Genomic DNA, 26,579 nt, shown 5'->3' with positions numbered 1-26,579 from the left:
TAGATATTTTAACCACAACATGTCTACTAATGTGGTATAACTTGTTTAGTGGTTTTTTTGCAAATGAATGCAGTTGTGAAGCAACTATATCTTATAAATAGAATTTTGCAAATTTTTCCGCATGATGCGTTACGTATAGTGAAATATGGTTATGGTAAAAAAAATCACATATTTTCGATAACGTTTGTGTCTCGATCGAGGCGGTCAACCCTTTTTACGCTTATTATCACCTATGGGTAGCCTTATCCCTGTAACGTAAAATTTTTGAAAAATTTACACTAGCTGCTACATCACATATATGTGAGAGTGTGTGCATGAAAAAATCCACCAAAACTAGTCAAGAAGGAGGGGGTAAGAACAAATTCACTTAATTAGATGAAATTAAGTTAATGTTGACCACATCGATCGAGACCCAAATATTATCAACATTAGATGAATTTTTTACCATATCCTTATTTAAATATGTTGATCACATCTGACGGTCAAAATTTAATATTTTGAATTTTATACATTGGAACCACAACATGCCTACTAATGTGGTATAACTTGTTTAGTGACTTTTTGCAAATGTATGCATTTGTGAAGTAACTATATATTATAAATATAATTTTACAAATATGTCCGCATGATGTGTTACGTATTGTGAAATATGGTTATGGTAAAAAAATCACATATTTTCGATAACGTTTGTGTCCCGATCGAGGCAGTCAACCCTTTTTACGCTTATTATCCCCTATGGGTAGCCTTATCCCTGGAACGTAAAATTTTTGAAAATTTTACACGAGCTGCTACATCACATATATGTGAGAGTGTGTGCATGAAAAAATCCACCAAAACTAGTCAAGAAGGAGGGGGTAAGAATAAATTCACTTAATTAGATGAAATTAAGTTAATGTTGACCACATCGATCGAGACCCAAATATTATCAACATTAGATGAATTTTTTACCATATCCTTATTTAAATATGTTGATCACATCTGACGGTCAAAAATTTAATATTTTGAATTTTAGACATTGGAACCACAACATGCCTACTAATGTGGTATAACTTGTTTAATGGCTTTTTGCAAATGTATGCATTTGTGAAGTAACTATATATTATAAATAGAATTTTGCAAATATGTCCGCATGATGCGTTACATATTGTGAAATATGGTTATGGTAAAAAAATCACATATTTTCGATAACGTTTGTGTCCCGATCGAGGCGGTCAACCATTTTTACGCTTATTATCCCCTATGGGCCTATGGGTAGCCCTATCCCTGAAAGGTAAAATTTTTGAAAATTTTACACGAGCTGCTACATCACATATATATGAGAGTGTGTGCATGAAAGAATCCACCAAAACTAGTCAAAAATGAGGGGGTAAGAACGAATTCACACTTAATTAGATGAAATTAAGTTAATGTTGACGACATCGATCGAGACCCAAATTTTATCAAAATTAGATAAATTTTTTACCATATCCGTATTTAAATATGCTGATTACATCTGACGGTCAAAATTTAATATTTTGAATTTTAGACATTGGAACCACAACATGCCTACTAATGTGGTATAAGTTGTTTAGTGGCTTTTTGCAATTGTATGCATTTGTGAAGCAACTATATCTTGTAAATAGAATTTTGCAAATCTGTCCGCATGTTTTTTTTATTTCGTTAAGAATCAAGTAGATAGACAAGGAAAGAAACTCTGATTTTCTTTACAAAATAACCGAAAGAAAAACCGATATAAACTAGAGAAAAACCAAACCGAACCAAACCGAACACAATTAGTTTTTGAAAAAAAAAATGAAAAACCAAACCGAACCAAACCGAATAAATAGAACGGTTTGGTGTTCGGTATCACCTATAAAACCGAACCATTCACACCGATTAACACCCCTACAAAGTAGTCCACCTCTTTAATTTTTAATTTAATCAGTTTATTATTTTTGAAATGACACTGGAAAAGATAAAATTCAGATTCTATAACATTGAATACGGTCAAAAACATTAAAAGAATATCAAAATAAAATTTCATTTAATTTTATAAGAAGTTTTAAAATTGAGTATTTTAACATATTTATCTATATAATTTATATATAAATCTGAATTTTGTTTTACTGATTTTTTAAAATAATATAAGGGGGAAACTAATTAAAATAAAAATATTAAGAGGGAAGGTCTAAAATTTAGGGTGATAAGTTAAAATTAATTCTAAGATTATTATTCAATCGTCTAACGGTTGGTTGATTTTATGTCTGATTTGATAACTACAATTAGGCCTCGTTTGATTAACAAAAAATTATGCTATGGAAAATGAATTCATTTTAGTTTTCATCTCTAGATGGTGTTTGGTTGTCATATAATATTGAAATGAAAATATAAAAAAATGATTTGACTGGAAATTGACTCCTTTAAGCCTGAAATGAATTATCTACTTAAATGTGGTATTCTATAAAAAAATAATTTGACTGGAAATTGATTTTCTCTTAAAGCCTTAAATGAATTCTCTACTCAGAGGTGGTATTCTATTTCCATTCCAAACGATAAAGACTACTTTTCTTTCAAATTGTATTTTATTTCCTTATAAATAAGCTTTAATGAAAATTTTGAGCAAATATTTCATTCTAATGACTTACTAAAATCATTCTAAATGTTAGATTCCATATCTAACAAAAACTCATATGAAATTAACAAAACTTTTCTTATTTCCATATGAGTCTAGAAAGGAAATCAAATCATTTTTTTTCTCACATTACGTAACTTGAAGGTTTTGTTTCCTAAGATAATTCTACGCATGAGTGCATAACACGTATATGAATGCTAGTATCTAATTAATAAAAAAAACTAGTACACAAAAGACGACCCTATTTAGGAGTGCACACTTAGTTGATTTAATTATACTAGAGAGATTAATTATGACACGCCTTTAGAGGTCCAATGCATTCGTAAGTAAAAATCAATGTCCATGTTCGAATCAAACAAAACATAATAAAGTTGAAATGTTCCAATCAAACATACTACCATAAGTCGAATGGTACTCGATGTTCAGATGCATTTCTGAATGGTTATTTCATTAAAGAGGTTAGAGATATACATGTGACCAAAAATTTTATAATACATCGTTATATTATATGCAGTGTGAACAGTGAATATAAACAGTTAGGCCTCATCATTTAGCCCACGAATCTGAAAAGCCCGCAATCCTGATGGGCTTTTACCCGGTCCGGCCCGCGAGAAAGTCCGTCAAAGACCGCTTCTATGGGTAAAGCCCGCTTTAGTGGGTAGAGGGCCGGTCCTAAATTAGAGCTGCGAAACCATGCCCAGCTCGCCAAAAGCACGTAAAGCCCGGCTCATAAAAGCCCGCCAAATAACAAAATATTATACATACATAGAATAAAACTATCGCATTATGAAGCAACTATATGAATTAAACTTCTCGGGATCGATCGACACTAGCCGATATGATCGGTATATATATATATATAGTGACCATGTAAAAATTTCATCCAATTCGGACCTTCTTTAACCGTTAGAATTTCCGGTAAACCGAAAACAAAACTAATATCCTATAAAGGAAGACCCATTACCAAAATGCGAACAACGAAAGTCGTTTACATATATGAAATCACCTAATTTTTGTCACCATATGTGTGCGGTCGCACCAAGGAAACTCATTTAGCAAAGCCCTAGTCAATGAGGATTTTAATATGTCAAAAAACGCCTCTTTTTTGGTTAACTGTAGGTATGAACGGTCAAACAATGTTCAAAACGGACGAATTTTTACGGGTTTCCTAAATATATATACTGATCACATCTGCTGATATTGATTGACCATATTTCGAACTGGAGTTATCGATCGCCGAAGTGTCCACTAATGTATTATAACCTTTATATTAGGTTTATAATAAAACTAACACATTATGAAGCGACTATATGAAATAAACTTCTTGGGATATATAGACACCAGCCGATGTGATCGGTATATATATTTAGTGACCCTGTAAAAATTTCATCCAATTCGGACCTCGTTTAACCGTCGGAATTTCTGGTAAACCGAAAACACCACTAATGTGCCCTGAGGGAGGACCTATTACAAAGATGCGAACGTTGAAAGCCGTTTGGATATCTGAAATCACCTAATTTTTGTTACCTATCGTGCATGGTCGCACTGAGAAAACTCATTTAGCAAAACCCCGGTCAATGCGGTTTCAATATGTCAAAACGCCTCTTTTTTGGTTCACCGTAGGTACGAACGGTCAAACCATGTCCAAAACGGCCGAAATTTTTACGGGGACCCTAAATATATATACCGATCACATCTGCTGGTGTCGATAAACGATATTTCGAACTGGAGTTGGCGATCGCTTAAGTGTCCACTAATGTATCATAACCATTATATTAGATTTAGAATAAAACTATCGCATTATGAAGCGGTTATATAAAAAAAACTTCTCGGGATTAATCGACACCAGCCGATGTAATTGGTATATATATTTAGTGACCCTGTAAAAATTTCATCCAATTCGTACCTCGTTTGACCATCAAAATTTTCGGTAAATTGAAAACTCCACTAATATGCCCCAAGGGATGACCTATTACAAATATGCGAACACCGAAAGCCGTTTACATATCTGAAATCACCTAATTTTTCTCACTGATTATGTGCGGTCGCACCAAGGAAACTCATTTAGGAAAGCCCCCGGTCAATACGGATGGTTAAACAATGTCCAAAACGGATGAAATTTTAACGGATTCCCTACATATATATACTGATCACATCTGCTGGTGTCGATCGACCATATTTCGAACTGGAGTTATTGATCTCCAAAGTGTCCACTAATGTATTATAACCTTTATATTAGGTTTTATAATAAAACTAACACATTATGAAAACGACTATATGAAGGAAACTTCTCGGGATCGATCGACACCAGCCGATGTAATCGGTATATATATTTAGTGACCCTGTAAAAATTTCATTCATTTCACATCTCGTTTAACCATCGGAATTTCCGGTAAATCAAAAACCACTAATGTGCCATAAGGGAGGATCCATTAAAAAGATGCGAACGCCGAAAGCCGTTTGCATATCTGAAATCACATACTTTTTGTTACCTATCGTGCACTGTCGTACTGAGGAAACTCATTTAGCAAAGTCTCGGTCAATGCCGTTTTATTATGTGAAAACGCCTCTTTTTTGGTTAACCGTAAATACGGACGGTCAAACCATGTTCAAAACGGATAAATGTTTTGTAGGGTCCCTAAATATATACATCGATCACATCTATTGGTGTCGATTGAAAATATTTCGAAATTAGAATTTATTTGTAACTTTTTTAGGATGTTTTTTTAATAAATTTTGTACTATTTGAAACCTTTAAATTAGAGTATTATATTTTTTTTTCTTCTAATATAAGCGCACAAGGCTCGGCCCGCAAAACGCTGCAAGACCCGCTTTAGGTGGGCAGACTTGGATCTTCGTATTTGTAAAAATACCCGGCCCGGCGTGGCCCGCCACTTATTTATGAGCCCACCACTCATGGGCCGAGCCGGGCCGAGCCCGATCCGTTGACGAGCCCTATAAAACAGTAGTGAACAGTAACCATCCACAATACCGTGAATAGTGATAATATGTAAAATCTAGATAGTAAAAATTTATTACTGCTGTAATATGAACCTATCTTTTTTTTCCTAGGAACTAGCCTTCACACATGTCAATAATTTTCATCTAATTGAGCTCCTTGTCTAAACGGTTAATTTTTTTGGCGAAATCACTACTGTCTTCGAAAGGGAAAAAATGGGTTCTAATAAAACAGAATAAACACAGATGAAAAATACAAATGCTCATATGCAAGGATAGAAAATTTCAAGTAAAACTAAATATTTTTGCAACAGATTTTAGAGCACCAGATAGAGTTTATTTATTCTACATAATACAAACATAAAAACTCAGAGCCTTCCTCTTAGGTAAACAACTATAATTGTTTAGCTACTCATAATTAAAATACAAACTTACATGAAAAATGCACACCACACTAGATTTATATAACATAAGGATATTTCACACAATCATTAAACACCCTGACACTCAAGCTATCTATACACTCTTATTCTCAGAACACTTAATAGAATGATACTCTTTCGTTTTGAGACTATGCCACAATCTTCTGATTTTTCTCCCTTCCAACGTTTGCATTCCCAAAGAAGCTCTTACTCCTTATATAGAGCTCAGACTCTAAGCATCAAACCGAACTCGCTTTTCAAAATGGACGACAAAGAATCTTCTCCTGTTTCTAAAGCTGGTTATCATTATGCGTCGGCAAATTATTTCACAAAAGCAGAAAGAGACGTTTTTATTGTTTGGATGTGTCGGCAGCTCACATTCCTTATTTGCATGTGTCGGCAGCTCACGTTCCTTGTTTGGATGCATCGACAGTTCACGTTCCTTGTTTGGATGCGTCGGTAGCTCTTACTTTTCCATCATATTTTTGACATTGTAATATTCTTTATCTGCACAATCAGTTTTTGCCAAAGAATCTTGGCCTTCATGGTCACTTTCTTACTATGTATCTTGTTTTTCACCGAGATCTAAGTCATAGGAAAAAAGATAAGGAATCATATATTCTTTCTCTTTCTCTACTCTCTTTAGCCATGCAGTGATTTCTAGAGTTCCATCTATTTTATTTTTCATGATGGCACAGAAGAAATCATAGGCATCTGGTGGAGGACAATTATAGCATGTGATTATGATTTTTTCTCCACTAGCTAAAAGGCTTGACTCATAATCTCTTCGACCATGTTTTTGATGCACATAATGGCCATGGCTTTCATCTACGAAATGCTATTGTTGGGATTACCATTTTTTCCTGAATCTTTTGAACTCTTGATCCGACCCTAAATAATTATCACATAGTAATATGAAGAAATGTAACTTTTGCGTCCATCCAACACTTCCCATTCCGGATGGGTAGAAATGAATTTCAGTCTCAAGATGCATCCATCTAGATGAATGTTCTTTACTGCCAGAGTTATGATTTCTGGAAAACTCTCCAGGTCCTCATTTGACTTTGTCCAAAGATTGTGCACAAACCATTCTTAATGAGCCATAGCTTCTGCTTCTAAGGGTGCTCGGCTTGAACATCTACAAGATATCTCCCATAATATGGGCTAGAAACTATTGCCAAGGTTGAAGGAAGCATTTTACTATCTCTGATTTTATAGTGAAATTCCCACCAAGCTAATATCTTTAGGGATGAAATAGGAACTCACGCGTTTTCAAGACCTTCCACATACTTGATCATTGCATCGCCTTCCTTCTAATTTTATTTTTCCTTTTATTTTTTTTATATTTTTCATGGGCTCTATACAATTCTTCTGTCAGGACATTGAGACTTTTCAACAGATGTTTTTGGTCTTCTTCATAAAAAGCTTGTAGCACATTATCCATAACGATCTTATGCTTGAAAGCCAATAGCTTCTCCGTTTTGAATACTGGTTTTTTGAATATCTTCAAATGCTAGCCATAAACATTTTTCTTTCTAGTGACTTCAACTATTTTTCCCCTAAAAGGGGCTATTCTACTTTTTGGCAAAGCAGCAGCATTTAACGGACCTGATAAACTTTTACCGTTTGCCCTTTGAGACGGGCTAGCTGGCATTTTATCCTGAGACCGGTCAGTTAAGGTTGTATCCTTGGGACACAACAAATATTCTTTTTTGAGTTTTTCTTATTCATCAGATGCTTCAGTACCTTTCTCGGACTTTTGATCCCAACCGCCGGGTTGAATCTTGTTTTCAGTCTTAGTCGGAGTGGATGCAGCTGCTTCATAAGACACAATGATTTGGAAACATGATCCGTCATGTAGAGGTCTAACGGTCTTGTCTCTTTTTTTGTATCTGTTCCAAAGACTCTGAGGTTCCGAACTTCTGCTCTTGGGATTTCGTTTGTCATATTCGTCTCCGTCTTCTCTTCTGAATGTTGTCATTTTCCTTGTAATAGCGTCTGGCAAGAAGTTCTTCTTACCTACAATCATTTCCACATCATATTCATACTGGGATGAAAACAATTGCCACCTCGATACTCCCCTTCTATATGTTGCATCAGTTAATTTGTAGTTTCTAAAATTTTAACTCTTTTGTTGTCAGTTCTAACTACAAATTTATCTCCTAGGAATGCTTCGTCGCCTTTGATGCTATTCATCAGAGCTATCACCTCTCTATTCCCAGTGGAATAATTTAATTCTACCGCATTAAACTTTCCTGATAGGAACTTCCAAATATTTTCCTGATTGGTATCTGAGGTCATGGCCAGAACTACTCTAATAATCATTTGCATCTGTCTGCAAGATGAATTAAATCTCCTTCTTCAGGCAGCTGTAAGGGGGGGGGGGGGGTAGACTTTAGGTTAACTCCTTGATCTTTTTGCCAGTATTACTGTCGTCTTCCATAAAGCACCATTTCTTCTTGGAACTGGTTTTTGGTGAGGGTAAAGCAGTAAGACCATTTACTTGAGAGATAAAGTCTCTAGCAAAGTTGACAACTCCTAAAAATCTTTGCAAGGATTTTGCATCAAGGATTTGATCTGGAAATTGGCTGGTTTTCTTAACAATGTGTTGTTGGAGACGAATTTCTCCATCTTTAACATGAATACCTGAAAATTTGATCTCTCCTTTGACCAAATGTATCTTTTTTTTGTCCCAAAATGATTCATTCTGAACAATAAGCTTACACCTGCTCCAGGTGCTTCAGATAGTCATTCATAGTTATTGAGAAGACTAAGTGTAGAACGAGAATCTGAAAACAAATAAGAGTGCAGACACGTGTACAAATAAAATGTAATTTATTGATAATCAAGCGCGAGGTTACAATGTTGTGAAGAGCATTGACATGCTTCGTTTATCAGAACTTTAAAATTTGGTAAACTTCAGGTGGAGTCTACATCATATGTTAAGATTATTAATAGTTGGTGCGTTATACTTTTTTCCCCTTCATTCAAGCTTTTGTTTTACCCAAAAGTTTTTGTTTTGCTTGACAAAGTTTTTACCAAGGCAACGTTGTGTGACATGCAACCTAGGCATGCGACACAAGGGGGAGTATTCCGAGAGAGTTAGTATTCTACCCTTATGTGTGTCTTAACCATATTAAGTTTTCTGTTAGAGATAGATTTGCATCTCTGTAATAGATTAGGACTCCGAATCATACGAGATTGTGATTATCTAATGCCTATATATATGTCCTCATATCATTCAATAAAGTTACAGTTATTATCCAAATTATTTTTGTATTCATCATACTCGATCACTTAGCAAGTTTTTAGGTGGTTCTTATTACCAATTTATACAACTTATGATACATAAATTCGGGGTATTACTATAGCAACCCCTCCTAGGATTTCTCTTTCAACAAGGGTTGCTAAATATTCGAACAATAGGTGAAATTGTAAAAAAATCAACGTTGAATGATTGAAAACCCTAAAAATCGAATATTGAAAAATTTGCCTAATCCAAATAGTAAGAGAATTGGCAAATTTATCAATTGGGTTTGGCAGTTGTTAAATTTAGTAAATTTTGCTTCAATTCTGCCGGACATGTTTTCAATAAAAAGTTGCTTTATTTGATTTTTTTTCCTAAATGTCAATTATGCAGAAGATATCCTCAGTCTTGATTTTTTTTTCTTCTACCATTTCACTCTGTCAATGGTTCGACAATAAATTTGAAAAACCCTCATATGACTACTGAGTAAATTGTTAGTTCAAAGTTCATACAAAATTATTCGAACAAAAAGTAAATTGTAAAACAACTGTAAGACTAAATCTCAAGTTTTTATTCTCCAAATCATTCCCTAACTCTTCCGATATCGGACTCAAACGCAATATCTATTTCTTCTTCCTTACATTCTGTTTCATCATCCGAAATAAAATTTTCATCATGAAGTTCTTTTACTTCAATTGCATTTTAGTTTATTTTCTTTTTTAAAAATTCTACCTATTTTGACCACCACAGACTGTCGAGAACCGTCGAGGAATGTCGTTGATCGTCTAGGCGGCCACCAAATCCCTTGAATGCCATAGATGACCGAATAGGCAAACAATGTGGTGGTTACCCGCCTCCTAGCGCAAAAGGTTTCATCCTTCCTCCCTCTCTCCAGCCAGACTCGATCATTTTATCAGTACCTTTGGCTTTGAAGTAAGGGGGATAGTAGATCTAGGTTCCTTTTTGTTTTTCCTTCCTCGGTTGCTTCTGTACCTATCATCTTCGGCAATTTTCCTTAGAGCTTATCTATGCATATCTCTTGCTTATTTTTCTTCGCAATTGATCTCAATCCACTTGGGATTTTTGGTCTCCATCAGCTTTCTATACCCCTATTCTGCATGGCTCTTCGAAGCCTTTGTCACAGTGGATTTCTTGCACTCTAATATGGGGCGATGCAATAAGGGTATGTGTACCTTCAGGTGCATGTCCTTTTCAATCTTCTCGCTTGGTTCTTTTCTTTCTCCAGTTTATCTAGAATCATATCTGGAATATCCAGTCAATTCACTGTTTATTTAGTTGTTTCGGCAAAACATGTTGGTAATGATTTTGTTGACTCCCCTAAATCTTGATGGTTTGAGAGTTGGTTTCTTTGATATCGGCAGAGATCTTCCTCGATCTGCTATTTCAAAAAACAATTGTCGTCGTTTTTGTTTCATGGTCGAGTAGTGGTGCTTTCATTCTTGTATACGTTCTTGGTGGCGTCGATGCTAATATATGTTCCTACTTTCTGTACCTAGGCGGCTAGGCCTTTGTGGCTTTGTGTTGTTTGTTGTAGACCTTTGTTTAGAGGTACGATCTTTGGGACTCGTTGTAATCACCGTTTGTTAATACAAGTTTTTGTTTGTCAAAATTGTTTTTAAATTGAAGGAAATATTTAAATTAAAAATATTTTAGGTGGTATTCGGTATCATTGTCATACTCATATTTTTATATTTGAAAATGACAATAGTGTGAAATGTATATTCATTAAGATATTTCTTAAAATGGAGAAATTTAAAATTGAAAATATTTTCAACTTTAACAAAGAAAAAGTGAACTTATTACCAAGTATCAGTTGGTCTAGTGGCATAAATATCTTCTCGTAAGTGAGAGGTTGAGAGTTTAACTCACAACAGACTCATTGAAGCACAATAGTTGTTGTATTTGATTAAAAAAAGTGAAAATATTAATTAGATGTTTTCACTTTTTCATTTTCATTTTTGAAACTCATTTTTTGAAAATTGTTTTCAAAAACATTACTCAACGTGGCCTAAATATTTAGAAGGAAATCAAAATATTTTAATTTTTTTAAGGGAATTTTTTTTTTGAAATATCGGAAATCAAAATATTTTGCTGGCTAATATTTGTGTTGCTTGATCATACAATTTTTTTAGGGCCTACTACACCGACGAGAGAAAAGTGAAATAGAAAAACTTTCTTTTTTTTTAATTGAAAGAAAAACTTACCCAGAATGCCATCGCTCTTAATTCAAGACTTCATTACCTTTTTTTTTGAATCAATGACACAAAATTTTAAATAGATGAAAAGCTACTAAACAATATGAACATGTTCCCGCCCTTTTTTGGGGCTACATTAATTGAGAAAGAGCAAACTAACTAAGCAACTAGATAACACCCGGGAAAATAGAATCCCACCTACCCCTTAAGTAATTATATGTTGAATCCCTACAGTCGACACAAAAAAAAACAGATTCAAAGCCTTTGTCAACATCAACTAACTTATTCTTAAAGCTAGACACACAAACTCTAAACCAGAACAGACCCTTCCGAAGAGGTCTCCAAAGCGCTCACTAGCTCCTCAATGGGCTGGGCTGGAACAGTAGGCCCAAATGCCTTCTTCTTGCGTTGTCCAAAGCTACGCTTCTTGGCTCGTTGTGGCCTAACTCTAACAACAATAACCTCCCCAACTTGGGCCTTGGGCTTATTCTTCCAACATGCAGGTCGACCTAACCGCTTTTTCTGCAGGTTCATCAAAAGAAGACCACCTTGATGTGGGAGACTCAACTCCTTCAGAAACTATAGCTCAAACGGCGGCGCCTCTACCAGAACTGGCCCCACAATTTTACTCCTCCTGGTTAGCGTCACTAACTCAATGTTAGCACTCCTCTTGCCACTACTGATACGCTTCGAACCTTTTTACTCGTATAGCGTCATTAAGTGTAACGACTCTAAAAGTTGACATTTCGATGCGTAAGTTTTTTGAGAAAACTTCCTTCACGAATTTGTGGACACACGGCACGCCTAAATCGAAGTTCTTATGAAGATGTACGATTCAAAAATGTATTTGGGAATTTTTGGAAATCAATATAAATATGGCTAAAAATCAGAAAAGGGGGGGGGAGGAAAAATGTAAACCGTCGGGCACTCTTCACTCAAGGGGCCCAGTTTTGGTCTCCGGCGTCGATCTCTGCCGCCTGGCCAAACTGGGTCGCCGCACCGGTTGCTTCTTGGAGCTTAGAGGGTTTCCTTTCGTTTTAGACCAGTGTCGCAACCCCTAGCTCTACCGATTGGGAGAATCAATGCCGAGAAGCTCCACTGCTGCCGTATACACTTTTGATCGGAACTCCCTCCTCCGGCCGCCATAGCTCGAGTTTTTGAGGGGTTTGGAAAGGTCTCATCTCCAGCAACAAACAATCCAAAGGAATCAATCCAACACACATCGAGGTAAGAGAATCGACGAATTGAAACTCTAGGGTTTCTGAATAGTGTCGATTTCGTGTTGTTTATAATGGTTTTATACCTTACTAAGTTGAACTACGAATGATTTGATCCCTTGTAAAGGGTATGTAGGTAGCCCAACCAAGGTTTGGGTGCAGCCACAATTATTTTAGATTAGATATTGGTTCGCTTGATATAAATTGGATTTTAACGCGTAAATAGGTAATTTTTGGGTTGGGATGTTTCAATCTACCACTACCATGCTGGGGATTGAAAATACAAGATTAGGCACCTTAGGCGGCCTCGTCGGCGAGGAGGAGCTATCACCTGCATCAAACCCTAACCTTTTTTCCAAAGCTAGGGTTAGGGTTAGGGTTACGAAAAAGAGCTATATTCACCACCACCTCTCTTCCAGTCATCCGCACTGCTCCCACTGGTTGCCCTGTCCCAGTATTAACCACCGACATCACCCTGAGAACCCTAGGCTCAGACAAGTCTGGGGACCACCGCACCATGCTCCAACATTCCACACACCCTATACAATATGGTCATTCTCTCATACTTGAAGGAGAGCATGGCAAGAATATTCGTCGTGCCAAACTCATACAAGTGTGGTAGAAAGTCTTGCCGGATCGGATATGTCAGGTAGTGAGTGATACGAACCCTAAACCGCAACCCACGCTTTACTTCCTTTGCAAACACCTCCTCAACCACCCCTAGGATTTGACCCACCAATTCCACTGCCACCGATGTCTTCAGGGCATGAGGCAATCCTAGAATCTCCATAGTCACTGGATAGTTGAGAATCGGCACCACCGTACCATCAGGTCAAAAAGAGCATCAAAGGTCACTGTGACAAACAAGGAACGATTGTAAATCTAAGGGCCGTAGAAAATGACCTCATCCCTCTCCGCCACTTCCGTGAATTTCATCACAAAACGGTCTCCATATGCTTGCATCTGCAAGCGATCCTTCAAGCCCCAGACCGACATCAAGTCACTAGTCCTCTCCTTTTCAATCTCTATCGGAACTCTGCTAGTACATCTCCTCTCTTCTAGCGACTCGGTAATATCAATACCGCTTCCGATTCATCCCCTCTCTTCCGGTACCCCTGGTTCAACCCCTCTCTTCCGGTACTCCCGATTCATCCCCTCGCTTCCGGTACTCCCGGTCCAACCCCTCTCTTCCGGTACTCCCGGTCCAACCCCTCTCTTTCGGTACTCCTAGTCCATCCCATCTCTTCCGGTACTCCCGAGTCCCAAAGCTAATCAATATAACTAACAGAGATAACCGAAACCATAACTCAAACGAATACCTCACACTCAGTGTTTAATCGCATACCTTTACCTGGCAAACATCCCATGGTCCTAACCCTAATTCTGATAGGCGTAATTAACGTCATACAATCATCTAACAATATGATCAAATAGCAACCATAATTAAATAACCACAATTCTTAATGCCTCAATATATCTAGCACGAAAATCTATCCTAAAATATTTGTGGCTGCACCCAAACCTCGGTTGGGCTCCCTACGTACCCTATAGTAGAGATCAAGCCATTCGTAGTTCAATAGTTCACCACAGTACGTAAACCTCATAACCATTCATATTCGTATATCACATACATCATCACAATCGACGCACATAACCATCATCATAACTATCATCCATCAAACACACAACACCATAATCATTATCAATCAACACAATCACATAGACGCAACATCAATTGAACACGAAGCTTACGTTAATAACACATTATCTCTACCAACGATAATTTAGATTAACGATCTCATACGATAACCAAATTCAACAATTAAGAGATCGATAAGTTTGTATCGACATATACTACATGATGGAGTGACTCACTACTCCAAAAATAGCAACACGCGCCGCCGCACGCGTTGCCACAGTGGTTGCGCGTGAGTGGTTGTGCATGGGCCTCACGCGCCACCCATCTCTGACCTCTCTAAAACAACTCGATCCCAACATGAAAGTTATAGATCACCAGAAAACAAACCTTTTTCTTGACTGCGTGGAAGTCTAGATCTATCCAAAAGTGGCAGGAAAACGCCTCTGAAACTCTGAACAATGCACCCAATTTGATCTGGTGATGCAGCTCGATTCGGCGTCAAACTCTGGTCGAATCACAGCCAGAAGGGAGGATCACACCAACTTGAAGCGGCCCTGAGCTCCAGAGTTGCCGGAAAAGCTCGCACGGCGACGACGAAATCTGCAGGAACTTCTGGCCTTTGCTGCTCCTCGCACAGCGGTCGACGCGGTGCAACTCTAATATAGATCGACAGAGAACGGCGAGACAAAGATAACATGACCGGTGGCGTCCCAATCCGTGGCCGGACGGCAGAGATCGCCACTGGGGAAGAAAATGGACTTTTCAAAAAAAATTTCCCATTTTCTGATTTTATTTATACTAATTTCTAAAAATGTCCAACACACTTCTTGATTCGTAACTTTCTGATTTAAGCGTGCCGCATGTCGACGAAATCGTATCGACGAGCCCTGCAACTTTCGTAAATGAAGTTTTCCTGAAAATATTACGCATTAAAAATTGAACTTTTAGAGTCGTCACACTTGGTACGACTCTCGTTTCAAGAAAAAGATAAATGTACAATCGCGGTGAACTATAAAAGATTTGGGTCGTATTAGAAAACTACCTTGCCCTTCTCTTTAATGGCAAGAGTGGAGGTGAAACGAGCGTTGAATTCAATCAAACATATCATTAGAGGAAGAAAAGATGCCAAGCAAAGAGAGAGAGAGAGACGAGAAAAAAAAGGGCTTCTTATAAAAAAGTCACAATTGATGCATGTATTTAGAAAAAAGTCAAGTAAGATACGAAAATTAGAAAAAAGTCAGTATCCTGATTTTCTTAAAGCGTTGCCCATAAAAATCAAAAATATTACGGCGTGCCACTAACTCTTTCAAAATCGAAACCTCTATCTAATTTATCTATTTTCCTCTCTGAGCCTTGTCGGTGGCTCATTTGGTGAAGACGGAATCAAGGCCGTGAAAGAAAGCTGGCGGGGATCAAGGAGAGTCACGACGACAATGCAGGAATCGGGTCAAATGAAAAACAGATCGGATCTGGACTGCCATTTTCCACCCTCCTTTGAGAGTGCGACATCTGGAGATCATAGGTGAATGGAAGCTATCGACGTCAGAGAGGCGCAGTCACCGTCAGAGGAGCTCGATCGAATCGAGTGTGGGATTTTGGTCTACAGATTGAAGTGGAGGTCCGATATGGATTCGAGAGCAGAGGAGTGAAGACCGACATGAATCAGAGATCTGGATCTTGTCGCCATGGACGGTGCGATCCTTGGCTTGAGGATGTCTGGTTCCGACCGACGAGAGGTTGTAATTGAAGAGAGGACGACGACATTGTGGAGTGCTTGGAACAAGGGCGGTTGATGTAGCGCCGATCGAAGATGATGGTGAAGCTGTGGGTGTGACGACGACGGAGAAAACAAAGTTGATTGCAGAGCAAAGATGGCCATGGGTGCCCATAGCAATATTTTGGGTGCCAAAAGTCAATTCTTTTCTTTTCGTTTCTTCGATTCTTCATTTTCAAGTTTCAATTTACGTGATTTTGTAAATGTTATCCACTATATTGATATGTGACTATTAGTTTTGTTAATGAAGCTATTTCAGTTACAATATCGCCCACAATAGTAGTCACATCGACTGTCACAATGAGAGTCACATCATCTATCACACCACCTGTCACACTACTTGTCACAGAACAAATATTTGTGTGACAGGCAGTGTGACAGACAGAAAACTAGTGTGATAGATTGTGTGACAGTTAGTGTAATAGGTAGTGTGATAGTGGTTGTGACAGGTAGTGTCATAGAGGTTGTGACAGTGGATGTAAATAGATAGTGTGATAGCGGTTGTGACAGTATGTGTGACAGTGTTTGTGACAACGTCTGTGACAGTGTCTGTGACAACGTCTGTGACAGGAGTTGTGACATGCCGAGAGGAATTGTGGAAATATGTGAAATTTTGTTAAAATTCAAATGAGATTGGTATGACAGTAGGTGTAGTGTAAATAGATAGTGTGACAACTTATGTGACAGTGGGTGTGATAGGAGGTGTGACAGGATGAGTGATAGTTAGTGTAATAGGTAGTGTGATAATGGTTGTGACAAGTAGGGTGACATAGGTTGTGACACTGGGTGTAAATAGATAGTGTGATAGCGGTTGTTACAGTAGGTGTGACAATGTCTATGAAAGCGTATGCGACAGGAGTTGTGACGGCGTATGTGACAGGAGCTGTGACGACGTCTGTGACAGGAGCTGTGACGGCGTCTGTGACAGGAGCTGTGACGGCGTCTATGACAGGAGCTGTGACAGCCTTTGTGACAGAAACTGCGACATGCCGAGAGGAAATGTGGAAATATGTGAAATTTTGTTAAAATTCAAATGAGATTGATATAAGTATGCTTAGAATGAAGAGAATAGCATGAATTAGGGAACCTTGAGCTTCGGTTTCGTCGGAATTGCTTGAAGCACCGCCATCGATGGCGGCAACCCTTTGTGATGGTTGTTGCGCCTTGTAAGGTTGGTAGATTCGGAATGGATAGTATATCAAATTAAATAGGAGAGCGAGATCTTTCTAACGGTACCAATTTCGTCAAAATCTATCGTCGGACGAGAAAGTTATGGCCGAAATTAGAAAAAGAAGAAAAAAAAGAAGAAAAATAGTAAGAAATGGCAAAATAGTCCATAGAATATTTTTAAAATGACTTTTTTCTAATTTTGTTAATTTTTTTATAATTTTCACTTAAATGTGATGATTTTTTATAATTAATTTATAAGTAGTAACTTTTTTCTAATATAAATTAGAAGATGGTACATTTTTATAATTTGTCAAAAAAAAACAACCTAGACCGCGATCCCCTTTGCTTCTTTTTCTTATATCAAGACTTCGTTACTTAATGACTTAATTTCGTTTCTAGTTTGCAAGACACCTCAGTGCTTACATAATCAAGTCGGCCAAGATTCCGTAACTCAATAAGAAATTTCCTTGACTGTCCAATTTCTAATGAGTCAAGATAACCGTTTGTTCCGGTATAAATAGTCGATATATGTTCTTCCACCGCAAGGGGACGGATTGGGATTGTTTGAGCAACTCGCGTAATCGTTCACCTCTTGCCAATTGCAAATCAAAATATGGAGACAATTAAAGTGGTGGCGCTCTGTGGTTCCATTCGTCAAGCCTCCTACAACCGCGGCCTCATTCGTTCAGGTAAGTACTACTAGTCTACTACTACTTCCTTTCCTCTCTCTCTCTCTCTCTCTCTCTCTCTCTCTCTCTCTCTCTCGGTTTAATAACGGCGTATATATGTAACTGAATGCAGCGATTGAGATAAGCAAGGGATCTATCACCGGCGTTGAAATCGAGGACGGCGACATCACGGCGCTGCCGATGCTGGACACCGATCTTGAGGACGGAGAGAGATTCCCACCGGAGGTCGAAGCATTCCGGCAGAAGATTTTAGAGGCTGATAGCTTTCTCTTCGCCTCTCCCGAGTACAATTACTCTGTCTCTGGTACTATCATGCTCACTTCCCCATTCTTATTTTTGTAAATGTTTTTTTTTTACATTTCATCAGTGTAATATACGTAAATATATTACTAGACTTGCTCAAACATCATTAATCAAAACATATTTTGGCCAAAAACAAGTGGTTTATTGCATGCACCTGGTCATCTTCAATTAAAGTATACACTAATTAGATCTTCAAATCTAGTGTAAGACAGGCTTTAAGGAGCGTTGCCATTGATTGGTAGTACTATATTTAATATTGCGCTTCATTTTAAAGTATACATGGTTCACCAAACTTTGTCCTAGTTATTGATGAGATCTGAGATTAGTCATTAGTCCAAGCAGGAAGGCATGGTTGCCAAATAGGTTAGAACTGGGGCAGATCGGATATTAGAGTCTTGCACTCTTGACTCTTGCGTGCATTTAGAAGCAGGTAATGAATGAAAATTTGAGGAACATATATAAGAAAATTAGGATGTTCTATGATTCACCACGGGTATAGCAAATTATTATTAGTGATAGCATCTTCCTCTGCACAAATCGTAACTTGAGCTATTGATCATCGATCAACAACTGACTGACTAATAATGTTGCCTCATTCAATTCACATAAGATTCACTAGTCACTATTTCTATGTTTTAAGTTCTAAATACTATGTGCATGTATATATGCATTTTGGTGTCAAGATGGACGTGATCTTTGTTTATGAAATATAGTGAACCTAGTTGTTTGATTGTCTTGCCCGGAGAAATCTGATTGTTATTAGTTCCGAATCCGATGTAATTAAATTTTAATTTTATCATTAAACTTCTCTTTGGTCAGTGGTCACACAAAAAAAAAATCCAACTTCTAACTACATGCATGTACCATGCATCTATGCAGCACCCCTGAAAAACGCTATCGACTGGGGATCTAGACCCCCTAATGTGTGGGCTGATAGAGCTGCTGCTATTATAAGTGCTTCAGGAGGAACTGGCGGTTCAAGATCTCAATACCATCTGCGCCAAATCGGAGTTTGTCTCGATCTTCATTTTATCAACAAGCCTGAGCTTTTTGTTGATGCATTCAATCCTCCGGGTAAATTTGATGAAAATGGCGACTTGATTGACGAAGAGACCAAGCAGAGACTAAGAAAAGTTCTATTATCATTGCAGAGTTTTACTTTGAGACTCCAAGGAAAATCAAAGTTGCACGTGTAAATCTCGTGCTACAAGAAACTTGCTGGCAATGATACTGATGTTTTATCTGAACTACTATTCATATTCAGTTTGGTTGCATTGTTTTGAATGCCAAAATAAATGAGATTCAAGGTATTTGGCACTGAATTACCTGAATAAATCAACAAGTTGCAACAGGTTCAGCATAATTTTACTGATATGGTGAAATTTCTATTCGCAATACAAAAGTTTGTTTTTGAGCAACTCAAATAGTTCCTCTATATATCACATTTTCTTAATTGTAGAGAGAAATTTCCAGGGAGTTCTAAACACTTTCCCTACAAATGTGGTGAGAAAAAAGACAACATTTTTTTAATTGGGGTTCCGTCATCGCTGGCTATATAAAAGTTAAACTGGAATATGCTAAATTATTAGAAACCTAGCAATACACAGAAAACCTAGTACTAAAATTACATAGCTATTTAATTATATGTTGAATATTTAAGGTGAGACTCATAAAAATAACATGAATGCCCTATTAGTACGACTAATTTATTGAAGACTAAAATCTACACCACCCCAAAATAAAAGACATAAATAAGAAAAAAATAGGCCACCACGCCACCCAACCATGGCAAACTGCTTTGGAAAGTCTACCATAAGACCTACCACCAAACTAAGCAACCAAGTGTCAAAGCCTTGTGCTACCAAACGTGTACAACCTCTAGATCTCGGCGAAGCTCTACTGCCTCGACAGGGAAAAGAAGAACTCGGGAGAACTTGGAGACACTCGACCTCAGCCAAGCAATCCAAGATCAGCAACACGAGTCCCTGCCAGGGGCCGATCTAGGATGTCAAGCGTGGTACGGCTTAAACGAAATTCTTTTTTGCGGGTAATTTTGCTCCTTAAAATTTAGAATTATATTTATAAAATAAATAAAATATTTTACTTAAAAGAAATAAGGGGAGAATAAAATGAGGAAAATATCAAAAATTTTTAGAAATTTTTGAGAAAAACCTAATGAATAACATTATAAAATAAAAGAACAAAAAAATGAAGAAAAAATAAGAATAAATGGGTAACAAGAGAACCAAAAATGAAAATAAGGAGAGAAAAAACATGAAAAACAGCATAAAAATTTAAAAACAGCCAAAGTCCCTTCACCAAGATTCGAACTACTGAAGTGTTGGAGAAGACCAGACATCACTTTGTGCAAATTTATTGGGGGTAATTACATATATAGGAAAACCGGGCAAGGGCTCCAAGCCTTGGGTCGGATCCGCACCGCCCTTGAGGACAACAATATCTCACTAAAACAAAGATCGCCACCCATCCTAAAATCAGACTCCCAAACGCAAAACTACGCCGCCTTGGCACACTGGCACTACTTTCTGCCTAAAGACGCCATTACCCACGACACTGGCCTCGGACCAACCCAGTAGCGACCCTTCAAGATAAGATTCGGCTGTGCCACCACCTACAACCCTAAAAGGGATTAGGGCTTTCGAAGTTACTCCGAGTTACCCAAGGCAATAATTCCTATATACGACAATCTCCATAATTTAGAAATGATTTAGGAAAGAAAAATAAAATCTTCAAAGTAGAGAATCGATTGGAGTTGGAGCATAATTGTATCATAATTGTGTATTTCTACTCTCTTATAGTAGAAAAGTTATGTGTGAGCATCTTATCTCTGCTTGCTTTACGTTTGAATTTGTCAAACCTTGAATAAGGAACTTATCTTCTTTGCTTGCCGTTTTGAACTTGGTCAAAGCCAACAACTTCCATAAGTGTATAATCAGATGTGTGATATAGCAAGGAGTCCTTTCTTCCATATAAGTCTTGCATGCTTTTAAATGTCAAAGCGCTCAACAAATAAAGTTTAAGGAATGAACCTGTAATTTTTCACTCTCTAACACCTGTTGAGATGTGGCTCAAATTAATGTCATGTTTATTACAATTGCAGTAATGTATGAATGGAAGAAATCAGCTGCAATATACACAAAGTAAATGCATGTGAAATAGCTCATTTATTGTGATGTAGAGCTAGAAATAGCTAGAGTAGTGTAGCCATATTTGAAGTTCGTATAAGAACAAGTCTACAATCATGCAATGTTATTGTGAGGATGCATGGAGAATGAGTACACAACATGCATGCATGAAATAATAGTTGAAAACTACTAGAAATAATTTGATACTATTTTAGTGTAGAACATTGAACGGGAAAGAATGAAAAACATGACTTTGGTTTTCTTCTATGAATATGTTATCTTTGTTAGCATGGCAAGAGTTGGATATAAATAACTATGAAGGTTGGCATAGTAGAGTGGAGCATCAGAGTTTTGTGTACTCTGTTTTCTAGAGAGAATTTCATTCTCCATTCAGTGCTATGAGGGAGAGAGTTATCTTTACTCGGAATTGAGAGTGTAAGTTGAGAGGAGTGTACAAGGATTCATGGGCTTTGAGTTTGGGTATAAACAGTCGATATGACACGATTTGAATAATGAATTTTCTGATATCCATTCATCTCATATTGGAGGCTACATATAATGAATACACCGTACTACAACCCTACATACTACGTACTACCATATACATAATATGTAAATACTAACTACATGATTTACATCCCTAAATTACATTATATGACTCACGCTGACACTCCTCCTCAAGTTGACGCATACACATTAACCATGTCAACTTGCTTAGTGAGTCATAAAACGTCTTTTTAAAAACTCTTTTAGTGAGTATATCTGCAAGTTACTCTTTAGTAGGGACAAAAAGAAACTAATAATCTTTGCATCTAGCTTCTCTTTTATGAAGTGACAATCCACCTCCAAGTGTTTAGTACGATCATGTTGTACTAGATTATGTGATACATCAATTACTATTTTGTTGTCACAATACACATGCATATCACTTTTCAACTTAACACTCAAATCACGTAGCATATTTCTCACAACAATTCCGACAGTTCATGGGTCATACCTCTATACTCAGCCTCAACACTCGATTTGGCCACAACTTTTTGCTTCTTACTCTAACTAAATTACCATCCACAAAGGTAAATTTGATAAGACCCGAATCTTTTTCACCTCCTAGCGGTTTAGCCCTTATCTTTTTAACTCTAAAATTTGACTTTTGATGCTTAAGTTTTTCGAGAAAACTTTCTTTATGAAAGTTGTAGAACTCATCGATATGAATTCACAAACACACGTAATGCATAAATCGGAGTTCTTATGAAAAAAGTTGTGAATCAAAAAAGAAATGGAGTACTTTTGAAAAATAGTCTAAATAAAAAATGAAAAATCAGAAAAGTGGAAAATTCAAATCGTGTGTGCCACTGTTCATCCCCGAACCAGTCGGACCTTCCTTCCTTCTCGCTCTACAGTTAATTTTATAAAAAAAAAAAACAGTTTTTTTCACCACATTTGTGTGTGGAGTAATGCTAGTTTATTTCAAAGACACATTTGAAGGTGCCGTGCCATTTGGCCTCAAATGCTAAATTTCCCACTCATAAACATACAAAACAAGACGAATAAAAGTGGCTGCTTTCGTTAAAAAAACAAAAACAAAAAAATGAAGGTGGCTGCTTTTGCTTTTTTACTTGTTCCCTTTATCAATGGCTTTTTCTTCCTCAAATGTCACAGGCCACCTCTCTATCTGACTATTTCAATCCCAGTCTCGATCAAGATTTAGGGAAAATGGAGGCTTCAGTTGCAGCAAAGTCGCTCATAAAGATCGCAGCAGTTTCTGGTTCTCTTCGTCAAGCTTCCTACAACCGCGGCCTCATTCGCTCTGGTTAGTATTTAGTATCTCTCATTGGTTTGAATTCAATGGCAAAAGAGGCTCTCTGCGGTTATGATCATGTGTTGGCGCGTGTACTATAGCGATTGAGATGAGCAAGACGATGGAGGGCGTCCAGATAGAGTACGTAGACATCGCGCCGTTGCCGATGATCAACACCGATCTAGAGAAAGACGGGAGATTCCCACCTGCCGTCGAAGCCTTTCGTCAGAAGATTCGAGAAGCCGATAGCTACCTCTTTGCTTCTCCCGAGTACAATTACTCCATTGCCGGTACAATTCTTACTTGGTTATTTGAAATAATTGATTCATAGAAACATAGATTTATTTTTCAAATTTTAAATGTCACATTGTCATGTGGGTTGGCCATAAAAGTTGCTGTTTCTACGAAAAATTTCCAGTTACCGGAAATGATTGTATGCTCTTACATGTAGTGTATAAACTATATACCAATGTTATAGTCACTGACAGTAGAAAATTGAGTTATATATGTAATGAAATCTTGGGAGGAGAAAATTGAGGAGGCTAGGGTAGACAATTGAGTTAGGATCAAGCCAGATTAAAGTTGTATTATAATCAAGTGTACGTATTGAAAGAAGAAAGAAATACTGAAATAGAATACCATTATCCCAATATAAAAGCTGCTAGTGCATGAAGTTAGTTTAGCAACGTAGGGGAATTCGACTGTGATGGAAAGGTTCCAATTGGATAGGAATTTGAAGCCAGTGTATAGTATGAGTCTAAATTTCAACTACGTTCATGCAGTTTCTGATTATTGCTATGGATTCTTATGTTTTCGTGTTTTTTTTTTTGGGTGCTGCCCATCCATCTTCAGAGAGAATATTGGTGTAATTTATGTATCATATGTAGTCTACTTTTAAACACAGCATATGAAGAGGCTTCTCTTCTTTATTGATCTCACTCTAAGGCCTAAGCAACATCCTCCAGTGCATATCTAGTGTTATATTTCTTGTAACTTATATAATAGTTGATAGTGTTGAAATATATATAGAGTATATAGAGTGTCTAATTAGATTAGACCTTGCGGGAACTAGAATACAAATAAGACCTCGTGTGAGAGTCATCACTAGTGCTAGTTTTGAGTTGGATGCTAAAGCTTTCGATTATACATATTGTAATTTTTATAATACAGGTTCACTATCATTTGTGCTTAGATTATGGTCTACTAGCAAGATGGATTATTGTTGTAGATTCTACTACTTCCTAAGCATTTCATTCATACTGACTACACCAGCACCTCTAAAGAATGCGATTGACTGGGCATCCAGATCTCCAAATGTGTGGGCTGATAAGGGTGCCGCAATTATAAGTGCCGGAGGAAACTTTGGTGGTGGACGATCCCAATACCATCTTCGCCAAGTTGGAGTTTTCCTTGACCTTCATTTCATTAACAAGCCTGAGTTTTTCTTGAATGCTTTCCAGCCTCCAGCAAAATTTGACAATGATGGCAACTTGCTCGATGAACAGTCCAAGGAAAGGTTAAGACAAGTTCTGCTATCCTTGCAGGCATTTACTTTGAGACTCGGAAGGAAAAGTGAATAGAGGCTTATATCATGTTTCATAAAGTAACTTCTAAGTCATTCTAGAGGTTGCTGAAATTGAAAGAAGTAGTATTAAGATGACACTGCACTTTAGGTAATGGCTGTAACGTACATACTGAAGTTATATGTCATTCTTAAACTAAAATAAAGTTGTGTGATTCAAGCTCTGTCGATCACGTATCTGACGTTGAAAGAGTGATGCTGTATGTTGTGAACTTGTGATTTATTTCTTTTTCCCTTGGGCATGTCTTTGGTTTTGTAATTTTGATCATGACATCATGTTTCTCTGGGCATGGCACAGGTGCTGATAACATAATTGTGCAATATATTTTGAGTGCATATAGCCAAGTTACTGGATGTACTATATATTTGCTGGTGGACTGATTTTAAAATGGATTGTCGTCTTTCTGAACTTGCCACCGAGAATCAAATTTATATGCACGAGCTTCTTGCATGGTTGTTCAAATTAACCTGCAGACCCAATATAGGTTGCCAAATTTGAGCAACTGTGCTACAAGCCTACAAGGATATCCAGGATTCCAGGTTATGAAAAAGATCAGCTTCCTTGCTTGGCAAGCAAACCAACAGTTAGGACGACCACGCAGCTTGTACAATGCATGCCTTTCAGTGGACATGTATATGACTATTTTGGTCCCCATACAGAACCTCACATATTTTGCAAATCTATACAGAAGGACTTGGATAAAATTTCACAGTTAATATAAATTTGGTGTCGCTATTTGGATTTTAGGATTATTCAGTCATACATATCGCGATGGTAAGACTCGGTGATCTAAACCCTAAACCCTATTTCAGTTCGGGTTTTATTCAATTTTGCAAACATTCAACTCTTCATTAAGTTTCCTCACTAATAAGTAAATGAACTACGCATATGAGTATGCAGTTTTTAATTCTTGTGTTTCATCTGATGCGTTCATGCATGATGACTGTAGATGCATATCTGCTTCTCAATGCATAGGAATCGATCATGGTTCTCACTAATTGGTTAGATCTAAATAGTGGAATACCAGTTTCATGTAGCAGTAGACAGTGGCGGACACAAAAAAACATACGAGTGGGGGCAAAAAATTAAAGAGTTTAATTTCCGGCAACTCAAAAAACTGTTGGGATTCTTTTAGAGAATGAAAGTAAAGAAAGAGAAATTGGGTGGGAGATAGGTCGCATTTTGGTATCTACAAGATTGTGGTTGATTAAAGAGAATTGAATGAAAAAATTCGGCAAAATTGGGTAAGATAAGCTATTATCATAAGATTTGTTTAGTTTGAATTCTTAATGAGAAGAGAGTAGTGTTTCTCAATACAAAATAAACTAATTTTAGCTTAATACCCTGATAAAACTTAGGCTAAAATTATCAAAACAAATAGTTTTAGAAATAGAATAATGAAGAAGAGAGAGAGTTGTTGATTGATTCGCAATTTAATAGGAGTAATAGCCCCAATAACAACTATAATATACTATATATGTGTGTATATTTGACCCATTTATAACAAATAAAACAAAGGTACACCAACTACCAAAGTTTTGACATGAAGTGGGGGCAGCTGGCTCCACATATGGCAATAGACTAGTGGGACTTTAAGAGTAATACTTTTTTCTTTGTTTTTTTTTAAATAAAATTGGTGCGGCTGCTCAAGTCATAAAAAATAAAACTGTTAAATATAAGATGATGTGAAACTTGGACCCTGAATCACTAATTATAAAGATATGACCTTATATCAAAATTTTCTGTAAACAAGTACTTAACAAATAACCAACTAATAAAGAGTATTTTTCCACCGACGTCTCTATT

The 26,579-nt window shown here is 37.1% G+C and overlaps 2 protein-coding genes across 2 annotated transcripts; both read left to right on the top strand.

Annotated features, from left to right (window-relative positions):
* Positions 1–17,750: 17,750 nt before the first annotated feature.
* On the top strand, positions 17,751–19,618 carry LOC126802175 (NAD(P)H:quinone oxidoreductase-like). The gene is made up of 3 exons (XM_050529746.1): positions 17,751–17,943; positions 18,056–18,247; positions 19,126–19,618. The coding sequence occupies exons 1-3, from the start codon at positions 17,868–17,870 to the stop codon at positions 19,440–19,442; spliced, it is 585 nt and encodes a 194-aa protein (XP_050385703.1). The 5' UTR covers positions 17,751–17,867; the 3' UTR covers positions 19,443–19,618.
* A 3,389-nt stretch (positions 19,619–23,007) lies between these two features.
* LOC126802424 (NADPH:quinone oxidoreductase-like) lies at positions 23,008–25,126 on the top strand. Its single transcript, XM_050530051.1, has 3 exons — positions 23,008–23,202; positions 23,292–23,480; positions 24,463–25,126. Exons 1-3 carry the CDS (start codon positions 23,043–23,045, stop codon positions 24,768–24,770), a joined length of 657 nt encoding a protein of 218 aa, XP_050386008.1. The 5' UTR covers positions 23,008–23,042; the 3' UTR covers positions 24,771–25,126.
* Positions 25,127–26,579: the final 1,453 nt, after the last annotated feature.

This window comes from Argentina anserina, chromosome 7, assembly GCF_933775445.1.
Source record: "Argentina anserina chromosome 7, drPotAnse1.1, whole genome shotgun sequence".
Classification (NCBI taxonomy): Eukaryota; Viridiplantae; Streptophyta; class Magnoliopsida; order Rosales; family Rosaceae; genus Argentina; species Argentina anserina.
The sequence above is the reverse complement of the archived record's forward strand: the minus strand, read 5'-3'. Positions and strand labels throughout refer to the sequence as shown.